Raw genomic sequence first — 12,966 nt, forward strand, 5'->3', positions numbered from 1 at the left:
AAAACTACTATAAATATATCCAAATTTAAAAAATACAAAAATAAAAAATAAAAATAAAAAAAAAAACAAAAAAATCCAAATTTAAAAAATACTATTTCTTTATGAAAATAAATAACAAAAAAAAGGATAAGGTATATAAATCAAAATTAAAAAATAAGTTTAATAAATAATTTATGCGATAACTACTGTTTCAGTAACAATTATTCTATGCGGTCACCAGACGCCGTCCGAAGGGGAATCAGAATGCATCACATCACTTTTTAGCTGTGTATGAGAGTTGTGTACCAGTGTCTACCAGGTGACATGGCGCATTCTGATTCGCCTCCAGACCGTCCGGTGACCGCACATAATAATTTCTCCAATTGTACACACTTCCTCCTTTCTGTTCTCTGCTACATGTAATATTATAATCCATCCTTTTATTCAATACAATATTGATTTCACCGTTCTGCTGCTGCAATGATTCGAAACTTCTTCACTTCATTCCTCCATCATACACTTAGGGCATCTCCAATCGAAAATCTCATTTTTCACTCCAAAATGCAGTGAAACAAAAAAAAAAGTGCCATGATTCCTCTCCAATCGAACGTCATTTTGTCCCATAGCCGTCACTCTCTTCTTTCGCGCAGACAAAAAATGGTGCAGATGAACAGTGCGACGTCAATATTGGCGTCGCACTGTTCATCCGCAATCAAATGGTGGAGGAAAAGGCATTCGGTTGTGATGTTTAAGGGCCTCCATTCGGCTGTTTGCCGAACGGTTGGAGATGGTCTTAGGCTTCATTTGGGATTGATTTTTTATTATTTTCTAAAGCAACTTTCTATTACCCAAAATTTTCAGTTTAAACAAATTTTGAACTTAAAAATTTTTTTAGAAAGCAGTAAAAAAGCTGTCTCAAACGAAACCTTCATTGCATGCTTAATGTCTTCATTTTGGATAGCATCTTCAAAAAAGCTGAGAGAGAAAGAGAAAATGATGAGATTCAATGATCTCAATTCCCATTCTCATAGTAAAAAGTTGCTTATTCATACTAAAAAACAAAGCATTGTTGGTTTCCAACTTTCCATTAATCACTTTTCGCAGCTCTGCTAACCACCTAACAGAATCAATTATGCTGCAGACATTCTGAACATCACTTCATCTTCTCAAATCTCTCTGATTCAGAAAGCAGAACCTGTTGCCTGAAACATTTATTTAACTTCCATAATCTCATAGAAATCTTATGTTACAAATCATTTAGAATTCTATCATCCCATAACATATATACATAGCTACAGAAAGCACATAAAAGAGACTCCCGCTTGAGACGACTTTCTTCCTGCTTCTTAAAACAGCTTTTTAGTACCAAAAAATAAATTTTTATACTAAAAATAACTTTAAAAAGCAATAAAAAAATCGTCCCAAACAAAGATAATAAGCTGCGGTGAACTATTTGCTCAACTCCATTATCCAAGCATTGGAGAAGTTGCAGATAACATTGAAACCAGAAAATCCAGAGAGTTCGGCCAACTCTCTGAACTCTTTCTCTGTTCTCTCCTTGCCACTGGGACTCTCCAGAAGCATTATCACGTCAGTGTTCAGGACGCAATGTGTCAGATCTGTGTAGTCTGGAGCTTCAGGAAGAAAGGAATCTATAACTATCACTTTGCCATTTTCTGGAACTGATTTCCAGCAGTTCTTCAGAATCTTCAGGCTATCCTCGTCGCCCCAGTCATGAAGAACTGACTGCAGATTATTGATAATTAATCAGAAAAATCATTTATCAGGCTCATTTTTCTTTATAAATCTGATTAAAATGAACATAACAGTTGAAAAAAAAAGTGTGAAATACATTAGTATGGGTCCTGAGCTGTTTAATTTGCATTGAGATTAGCATTTATATGATATTTTGAATTGTACTAATCTCAAAGCAAATCTGACAGCTTGTATTTTTTGTATAAAAATGCTCCTAAACCAATTTCTTTTTTATCTCAATATTATCAAAATTAGTGAAAAAAAGAGCTATATGTTATTTAAGTTGGACCAAGTTGGTTAATTGGGTCATTCTATTAACTCAAATTAATTAATTATGTCAATATATTGAACCAACCTAATTATTAGTCAGATAGATTAAAGGTTTGTTTGGGATGATTGTAGCGTTTTATAAAGTTGGTTGTGAAGCTGTTGTGGGAAAAGTCATTACTTTAGGTTTCGTTTGAGACAGCTTTCTTATTGCATCTTAAAGCAGCTTTCTAGTATAAAAATTAAATTTTTTGTATTAAAAAACTGCTTTAAGAAACAGTAAGAAAGCCATCGCAAACGAAGCCTTAGTTGCAAAAATATTACTTTCCACCACACAAATTTCTAAAATGCAATGAGAAAGTAGCAAAACAACAATGGCCAAACAAAATTTTGATTGCAGTGCTGAAAGCGAAATAGCTAGAAAGCTATCACAAACAGACCCTAAGCCAAAAATATTACTATAATGATTACTAATTCCTATTGATATTTTATATAAGAAATTTTGTATTTTGAAAAATATATTTTTGAATGCTTTTAGTTTATATTTATATTGAAAATATAGATCTATAAATAATGCTTCGAATGCTAATTATAAGTTTGCACCATAATTGTTTTTTGAAGGAATCAAACCCCCAATCTTTTTTTTCCTTTAAATTGAAAAAAAAAAATCAAATTTTATGTCAAAATCATTCTCATAATTATTAAGTTTATTTGGACATAATATAATATAAAATTTAATTAATTTTTGCATATTATAATAATCTTTTGCAATAATTTGAGCATCAAGTGACCTTACTACACCACAACCTCATTTGAGTAAATTATATTAATCTCAACAAATAATAATAATTTTAAAACTAAAATTTATGAAAAATATTCACCAAAATTAATTTCACAATTTATATTATAATTATGTTAATATTAGGTTTATTTCACCTTCAACAACAAAGCCTCTCCACTTGGAATGCTTTCAAACACATCTCCACCAACATGCTCCACTCCTACATCAATAAAATATAACTCAATTTTCAAAAAAAAAAAAAAAAAAGCCATAAAAAACATTTATTTTCGATGCACTTAAGCTTCATTTAGGGACAGCAAAAAACAGCTTTCTAACACAAAAAAAAAAAAATTTTGTACAAAAAATCTACTTTAAAAAGAAGTAAGAAAGTTATTCTAAAAGAAGTCTTAGGCTTCGTTTGGGACAGCTTTTTGTTACTTTCTAGTACAAAAATTTCTTGAATTAGAAAATTTTATACTAAAAAACTGTTTTAGGAAGCAGTACGAAAGATGTCTCAAATAAAGCCTTAGTAATAAAACACATCGTATGAATGAAGATAATCAAGTTAAACGCTGAATAACAAAGAGCTCAATCTCATGTAAATTTCAAAACATGACATACTCCTCTCTCTTCGTTTTGCCCTAGCGCTCTGGCGATTTAGGGTTCCTCCGCCGTCACTTCATTCATTGTTTGGCTACTAGTGTGATTTAGGCTTCCTTTGGGACGACTTTCTTACTGGTTCTTTAAAAAATTTTGTACTAAAAAACTGCTTTAAGAAGCAGTAAGAAAGCCGTCCAACACGAAGCCTTAGTAAATATTGTGAATCCAAATGCAGGCTTTGTTTGGAACAACTTTCTTACTGCTTTTTAAAATAGTTTTTTAGTATATATGTAGGAGTGTTAATTTTTGACAAGACCTGAAACTCGATTCGGATTCGACCCGAAAAAATTTGGGTTCAGGTTGACCCGGTTAGCAAACAGGTAGGGTTCGGGTTTGGATTTTTTACTCATTTTAAAAACAAGTCAGGTTCGGGTTGACCTGAAAACCAGAAATCAACCCGACAATGACCCGAAAGTTGGAGACAACTCCGGATTTCCGACCGCACTGCACAGTCCGGCGGACTTTGTCGCTGCAGCGTGCTCACGAGTCACGGCTCCGCTCGACTAGCATTCCCACGGACTACTCTGCCCGCACTCACATACCTACTGGCTTTGTTTGCTGCCACACGCTCACAACTCAAACTCTGCCCAAACTCGCGATCCCATGGACTCCCTCGGCTCGCGACTCGGACTTCACTACCCGCACTCGCGGACTAGCTCAGGCGCTCAGCTCGTGCTTCTTCAACCAAATCTACTAAATCCGAGTCGTGTCGGGTCAACCCAGCAACCCGCACGAATCAGGTCAGAGTTGAAATGTCTTACCCATTTGCAAAAATGAGTCTGGTTTGGATTGACCCATTTATATCTGGGTCAACTCGGATTTGACCCAAAACCGACTCGTCGATCCGAATTGACACTCCTATTTATATGATGAGGAACAACTTCTTATAATAGATCTACTAAAGTGAGATGCTATGAGAAAGTTAATGGTTTTTGCAAAAGAAAAAAAAAATATGATACACACACAAATTTGAAAAAAATATACTTTCCACACAATTCTTCTACAACATCTTTTATAGACAATTGCAACTTCCACAAATGGACCCTTAGTAAATTCTATTATTATAGATTTAGTAAGTATTAATAGAAATAAAATATGAAAATTATTTACATAATAACTTTTAAATTTTATTAAATCCTAATAAGCTAGCTATTTGATTGTTTATTTCAAAATTTAAAATTTATGAGAGAAGAATTTTGTAAATATATCAAATCCTACAAATGGCCAAATCTAGCAAATTATGGGTTTAAAACCCCAAAACATTCTTAGGATCTTTTGGGACAGCTTATATATATATATATAATGAAAATAAGCTTTTCATAATAAGTTTTAAATTTAGTACATCTTTCTTATTGTTTTCTAAAGCTATCCCAAACAAAACCTTACTAGAACGTGACAGCTATAAGAAAAACTCTTATGATTCTATCTTACCATGAAATGGAATATCGAACAATATTAAAATGAATTTTTTAAGTTATTTTTTTAATAAAATAATAAGTGATAAATCATAAAATATAAATGCAGTTAGGGCAGCAAATCAACCGAACGTTCGACGAGCTACTTGTGGCACGGCTCGATAAGAGCTCGTTTACGTTCGTTTGATAATGTAAACGAATGAGCTTGAGTACTTTTGAAAATATTTGATAGCTAAATAAATGAGCTTGAACAACTTTTCATTCAACTCATTTATTTGGAACCCGAAATCAAGGGCATAACCTGTCTAATTTTCAAGGGGACAAACTTATAAGTAAAAGTGTAGATTTTGGCACGACTCCTATTTATTCATATCCTTGATCGTTGTATGCTTCGTAGATATGTCAGAGATCGAAGGGGGCAGCGCTCCTTAGCGTGGTTGGACCGTCCTCCAATAAACTTTGACTGTAAGGATATTTTTGGATTCTTTTTACTATTTCTTTTTGTATTTGGTTCACCGTTATCTAAGAATAACACCTCTACATAATGTGTTTAATTATATTGGAGGCAATTGCTTAAAGATCATAGTATTTTAGAACTTTTAGGAGGGACAATTGCGTAAAATTTTTTGTAATAAAGATTAAAAAATAAATTGAATTGTATAAATTACCTAGAGAATCATATAATAAAGTTTTTTTTTTAATTTGGTGTTGGGACAATTGCGTAAAAATTTTTGTAATAAAGATTAGGGGGACTCATGACTTCTAATTACAAACTTATGAAGAGCTTAGGATGGGCAATTGTCACTCTGGTTTTTTTTATTTATAATTAGTATGATAAGTATTTTAACTATTTTATCATTTTTCATAATTGTGTTAGTCTAAATTCTAAAAAAAGAAATTCTTCTCATAAAAAATTCAAAATAGTTCCAGAGTATTCACGTATGACTAATTTAATCATAGACTATCACATTGCCCAAATTTAGTGATTCCGCTATACAAAATTGATCCGAAATAATTCGTTGTGTTATAATTATAATATAAAATTGAGCTAAATTTAATCCAAGAGAAATCATTTTGAAATAATTTTATATAATCAAAGCATTAAATTATATAAATGTTATAAAACTTAAATGCCTATATATGAATAGTAGGGGAATTATTTTAAAATTTAACCCAAATCATTCTCTATTTCACCTATAAAATTATGTGCACTCCAACCCTATTTTGTTCATGCACCCTAAAAAAAAAAGAAATTATTCTGTGCGGAGGCAAGATGCAGCTCTATGTTTGGAGGCGAATCAGATGCTGCCACATCAGAGGTACCGAGCAGTATAGAGCCGTGGTACATAGAAAAGAGGCGACGTGGCATATTCTGATTGGTCTCCGAACGACATTAGGCGTATGAACAGAATAATTTTTCCTCAAAAAAGAGGCTGACTAATTTAGAGAAACAATTTCTCATCCAACAAATGCCCAGCCAAATTCCTGCACTCTTCTCACTGTTTTTAAGTTAGAAAATTACTCACCAGCTTTCGATGGCGACCCTATCAGTGCTCATAAGACCGAGTGCAGCTAAAAGAAACTCCCATCTTCATTAGGAGCTAAAAACTTGCATACAGGAGAAGCACCAAAGCGATGAACAGTGCGGCCATGGGAATCAGTCTCAGTCGACCAAGTTAAAACAGAATAGCTAGCAAGAAGACGAAGAATCCTCTCAAGCTTCAAAGCAGTATAATCGCTTGTAGAATCATTAATCAGCTTAGCTGCAAACTCTTCTGCAGAAAGCTGAGCTCCAGGCCCAGGCAGCAGAAGAAGCTTGAACAGGCGAGTTCTAAGCTGTAGTGAGGAGTCATGGAAGAACAGCCATGCTACATATTTTTAAGGCATGATTTGCATGCTTCTATTCTTCTTGAATCTGATGAGATTCTGAATCCATTGAAGGATCTGAGAACTGATCAGAAACTGAGCTGAGGAAATTTGGTTTGTTTATGATGTGAGGCTTCTTCTCTGTTGCATTCTGGTATTTATAGGTGAAAGGTATGCTGCAGGGAAAATTTTGGATTTCAAGAGTCAAAAGTGAGAAGGAGAAGGCGAAGACAATTGAGAACCAAGTGATTATAATATTCGTAGATATGGACTAAGTTGATTATATTTATATTTATTCACTTATTATTACATGTTTATTTTTTTATAGCACTAAAAAAGTATCATTTTCCAAATTTTAATGTTCTAAATTTAAAGTCTCCATAATATTTAATAAATTTTTAAAAAAAATATCAAAATTCTACCCTCCTCACCCACTCTACATCTTGATATTTCACACACCATCACTTTTCTCACCATCTCGCTATGAGCTATTCACGTTATCAATCTTATGTGAAAGAATAAACAAGATTTTTCGGGCAAGAAGCGGTACATCAGCTGCAACTAGAGATTTAGTTGAGGAAAGGAGACTAGGAAGGGAAAATTATTACGGTGGATGTCTGAACGCTAGTTGCATCTGGCATATTCCTAGACTACACAAATAATATATTTCCTCCAACGAAGGGATTCGAAGGCCTAAGTTGGGATGACGGAGTCATTCATGGACAACACAAGAATTAAAACAAGCCAGGCAAAGCAGATAGCATCGTAAATTTTGATCACTATTTGCTTCTTGCTTATGAGTTTTTTTCTTGCTTGTCATTATTTATATGTTGAATGTTAAGTAGATTAGTACGAAAGTTATGTATTTTATTCATCAGTCAAATTTTGAAAGTTTCAAACTATATAACAAATCAAGATAGAAAATCTACCTTGACTTTTGGAGCTCACATAGTTATTCCCTACTAGAAGGAATTTGAATATTAATCTAGAAAAGGCATATATGACATAATTGTTTATGAAAGCATATATAAATGAAAATTATAAGAATATTATGAGTAGTATAATTATCATTTCTTGTAACTTATCACATAATTATGTTATTTAAAAAAATATTAAACTTCTAACATAAGTCTGTAACATGAATAAATTAAATTTCGTATATTGTATATAATTATCTATACGATTATAAATTACATAATAAAACATTATTATCTCTATTGCTTATATGTTATTATTAAGAAAGAATGCTATTATCATCAAAATCTAAAATATTCTTAAGAGTATATCATTCTTGTACTCATGCTCGACTAACGAATTTTGATCTGAAGAAATTATTCAAATTATTATCAGTCGCATAAGAGTAATATGCTAGCGGATATATGAACGTATAACATTATTCAATGTAGAGGAGACGTATAGATCCATAAGATTTTGTTGTATCGGTGCCTCTTATATTAAGTATATTTGACTCTGCACCAGTTCAAAAACAGAGCTATAGGAATTTACATTCTCCAAATAACAAGAACAGCCTGAGACCATGATAAAGGGAATGGATACTAGAGATGTCCCTAAGACCTCAAAACAAGTTGCGAAGACAGTATTCTTCAAGCAACCAAATGTAAGTTTATTTCCTTCAGTAGCTCCATGATAAAGAAATGCTAGCAAGCCTATCAATCAATATTGATGTAGGTTTTGGTATAATAGATCGTCCCTAATCCAGTATGCGCAAGTGTATGCAATAGATGAATCTCAAGTATTGAGATACGACCTGAGCAAAAGAAAAGAAATTTTACTTGTCCAACCACAAGTTAGAGAGAATCCTGCTCAGGAGTGGTATTGACAGTTGAGAAGAATTGAGTTTTTTATTGGAAAATGGGGACGCCCTAGGTATTTGAAAATCATGTTCAAGAGAATTAAAACCCAAGATATTTGGCAAATCATTTTGCCAGAGAAGTATTGTGTGGAGAGAGGGGGGGTGGAACATTTTGCATTGATTAGTGTGCAGGCCTGAACACACATAAGACAAAGTCATCAATAATTATTGCAAGCTCCCAGCATTCTGAGTGAGTTGCCTCCCCGTAACAACCAACAGATCCATCTACAAATTCGCTATTTGTGATTCAAAGTATCTTAGACAAGTGATTCGAAGAGAAGAAAGTCAGCTTTTCTACGCTACCTTAGAAGTCAAGTTAATAGAATCTTCTATGTGTTGATTATCAGGTCTTCTCAATCTACAATTTGTAGTTCTCTTGGAGCATTCAAAGCCAGAATTATAGGGTTTAAATGGGTCGAGTCGATCGAGATGAGTGGCTGGGATGATCGAGTTCGAGTTTGAGTTAAATTGAGTCGAATCAAATGCCAGTTTGAGTTGAGTCTAACTTGATCTTATTATTAATCGAGTTTCGAGGTCAAGCTTAACTAATTATGTATTTTGAGCTGGCTTGCGAACCTATATTTGATAAGAAAGAGAGAAAAGGATTATGTCTTCTTTGTTCTCGTTGTGGGTTCTTGCGAAGGTCCCTTAAGCGAGCTGACTCTTTTGTGTTTCACTAAGTGGCTTTGTTTTTTTAATTTTGGTTTTTTCTCCCTGTTATGGCGTTGGTCCCTTCTTGTGCAGGGTTGCGGTTGGCTGGGTTTATGATGCTGCGTGAATGGGTTTCTTCTTAATTGTCTGAGCATTAGGCCTGGATTCGTTTTCTGCCATATTTTGCTCAAGGTTTCTTTGCAGGTTGCCTGTGCCTGTGGCCTTCTGTTGGGACTGGAATGTGTGATTGTTGCTCTTTTCAGTGGTTGTTCGTGGTTTTATTTTTATTTATTTGCTTATTCTATTAGTTTAGAATAATTGCTCTTAAGTTTTATTTTAAATGAGTTGTAGTTTGTAAGTGTAGTGAGTGGATCTTGTTCTATTAAAGACATTAATCTGGTTGATTATTCTAACACAGTAGGCCCCCCTATAATGATTGTTATTCTTAAAGAAAGAGAGAAAATTGATTATGATTCAAATAGTAATTATAATAAAATTATAACAAGAATAAGAAATTAGAAGAAAAGTAATAAAGAAAACTTGAATAAGAAATTGAGATATAAATTTTTAAATATTTTTTCATATTTTTAGGCTTGTTCTCTAATACATTTTAAGTATAGTTTATATTAATATTTTTTAAACGAGCTAGCTTGTGACTTAACATGTCGAGTTAAGGCTGACTCAAACTTGACTTGTTAGCTTATTGAACTCGGTTTATGAGCCATTTTTTGAGCTCACCTCGAGCTGGCTAATAACTTGACTCGTCTCACTTACACCCTTATCATAAATAGAAAATTTTTATATTAAAAAATTAGTTTAAAAAATAGTAAGCAAACTGTCTCAGAGAGAGAGAGAGAGAGAGAGAGAGAGAGAGAGAGAGAGAGAGAGAGAGAGATGAGTATTTGGTATTTGGTAGCTAGTGGGGAGGGAAATATTATAGATTATAAATGAAAATTAAAATTCTATTTAACACTAATACTATTATATTCTTTATAAATTATTTAGTCCAAAAAATTTTAAAAAAACTTGCAAATTCTTCAGAGCCTATTGGTGTTGGAGGATCCCGTTGGAGTCCTCTTAGGTGTCATTGGGGACAGTTTTTTTTTTTTTTTTAAATTTCATCTAAAAATTTATATTAGAAATCAATAAGAAAATTTATCACAGTAACTTCACAATCAACTTTATAAAATTCTATTGCCTTCCCAAACAAATTCTATATTTTATAAATAATGCACTTTATAAATAATGATATTAATATACATTTCATCATGTAAAATATTTGGGCACTTCATATTGGTCTTTATATGATAGAGAAAAAATTGGAATTGCAATCCTTTGAATACAAACTCTAGTTCATTGCACACTATTATTTATTGTTGGGGTTGAGGAGTAAACACTGCACTGATGAAACAAGCAAGAAAGTAAAGGCAGCTAAAAAATAAAGGACATCAGAATTTAACGTGAAAAAATTAAAATTAGGAAAAAAACCACGGAGTCACACTACACCAAAAAATACACTATGAACAATTCTCTATGTCTGCAATAATAGGAAATTTAAGAGAAAGTCGGTTATAACCACCAAGGGATGCAACCCTTTCAGAAAACCAGTTATAACCACCAAGCGGTGCTCAAGCCTCTGTCTGATGACACTGCGAAGCTCAAACTTGCATCGCCAGGGTGTCGTATCCAATGCTCTATGACTCTTTGTTCTCTGTTGATTAGCGCTTTGGAACTCAGGAACAACTCCAGGGCGCTCAGGTACATAGCTTCGGGGTGTTGTATAGAAAAAAAAAAATCCAGATGCAAAGTACCTTAACCCAAGTAGGGGATAAACCCCCTGCACCCCCAACAAGCAAAACAAACTTGAGGTCCGAGGCAACATAAATAATCCAATTAATCAACACAATCAGATTCTAACATTTTTAGCTTAAGCCAAGATAATGACCACTTAATAAAGCATAAATTGACATTATAAACTACACGCCTTTCTTAATGCATTATTAGTGGGTCCTAAGTTTCCCTATCTTCTAATTTAATATAGTCAAAATGCTAACACACTTCACCTAACAAAACAAATCAAAAGAAGATTGATTGGAAATTCAATTAAGATGTTAATTATCTAAACTCTCTAATCAAATACTTATGATTCATTAATATAAATCTCTGTTTCATATAAAACAAAAATAAAAAATATAATTAATGTAATCCCACTTTGAAAAGTAAGCAAATGCTCTACAAACTATGATTGGGTTGAATTACAACATAACATAAATTAAAAAAAATATATTATTATTAAAATTTCTTATAATAATTATGATTAGATTAACTACATGTGTATTTAACTAAAAGGTTTATGGGCCTTTCAAGATTGTGTTTCTTGTGGGCTTTCAAAGTTTTTTTTTTCTTGCAACAGTTAAAACTACTATAAATATATCCAAATTTAAAAAATACAAAAATAATAAAAAAAAAACAAAAAAAAATCCAAATTTAAAAATACTATTTCTTTATGAAAATAAATAACAAAAAAAAAAAAAAGATAAGGTATATAAATCAAAGTTAAAAAATAAGTTTAATAAATAATTGATGTGATAACTGTTGTTTCGGTAACAATTATTCTGTGCGGTCACCAGACGCCGTCCGGAGGCGAATCAGAACGTACCTCATCACTTTTTAGCTGTGTACGAGAGTTGTGTACCAGTGTCTACCAGGTGACATGGCGCATTCTGATTCGCCTCCAAACCGTCAGATGACCGCACATAATAATTTCTCTAATTGTACATAGTGTTGACCTCGATTTTGCCCAGATTTGAGCCCGAACAGTTGACTTGGTCAAATTGACCAAGCCAGACCCTATGGCCCTTCCCGTTGGGTTCAGTGGGTCGAGTCGAGTCTGTCGAGCCCGGGCCCAGGCTGTGGGTCAACCTGGTTGACCAGGTCAACCCGGGTTGACCCAAATTGACCTAAAGAGCCTAAAATTAATTTTAAATCAATTTCATGCCTTCGAGGCTCGACCCATGGGCTCCCTTGACCCTCTTAACTGATTTGACAAAGTCAATCGTTGACTTGGTCAAACCATGTCTTAAATAGGTGAAAATCACCTATTTAGAGCCCAATTAAGACCTAATTAATGTCATTCAAGCCTCATGAACGTTTTAGAATTCAAACCACGGCCTCATGAGGCTATTCTCCCTCCTAAATGATGAGATATTCGATCCTAGCAGTAGATCTAAGGGTTAGGCCATTTAAATATCGAAATCTTAGGTTATTTTAGGATCTTTTTGATCTTTTTCTCTCTCGAAGCCCCCAAACCCTCTAATATTTCGTGTGAGCACTCTTGGAGAGTTTTCCCATCGTCCCCAACCAAGATCCGACGAGCTCGAGTCGCCGGCGGCGAGAACTCCGGCGAAACCAAGCCCCACGTTCCTTCCGGGCTGATTTTCGCTCGATCCGAGGAGAATCAGGGTTTGACGTCAACTGGAGAAATATTTCTGCAGTTTCAACGAATCCAACAAGCCCAAGAACGCAAAAATCGGACGGTTAGATCTCTCAAAATCTCTTATAATAGGTCACAATGCTTATGGTTAAATAGCTTTTTGAAAAGCATTGAGTATTTTGAGAGAACAAGACGTTTTTCTATTCTAGGGTTTCGGTTCGTTCTTTGAACTGCATGAAATCGCAGCCTTTGATCTTTAGATCAACGGCTGTAATTTTGCCGTTCT

General features: G+C 33.7%; 1 protein-coding gene across 1 annotated transcript; it reads right to left on the reverse strand.

Moving 5' to 3' along the window:
* Window positions 1-1,174: 1,174 nt before the first annotated feature.
* Window positions 1,175-12,735, reverse strand: LOC110098174 (caffeic acid 3-O-methyltransferase 1-like; the record flags this gene model as incomplete). Its single annotated transcript, XM_028692324.1, has 5 exons — window positions 1,175-1,725; window positions 2,938-3,002; window positions 6,441-6,693; window positions 10,827-11,013; window positions 12,609-12,735. Coding segments are annotated over 5 exons (929 nt in total), but the record flags the coding sequence as incomplete, so codon positions are not given.
* Between the last annotated feature and the right edge of the window lie 231 nt (window positions 12,736-12,966).

Source organism: Dendrobium catenatum, unplaced genomic scaffold (genome assembly GCF_001605985.2).
Source record: "Dendrobium catenatum unplaced genomic scaffold, ASM160598v2 original_scaffold_172492, whole genome shotgun sequence".
In the NCBI taxonomy this organism is placed as follows: domain Eukaryota; kingdom Viridiplantae; phylum Streptophyta; class Magnoliopsida; order Asparagales; family Orchidaceae; genus Dendrobium; species Dendrobium catenatum.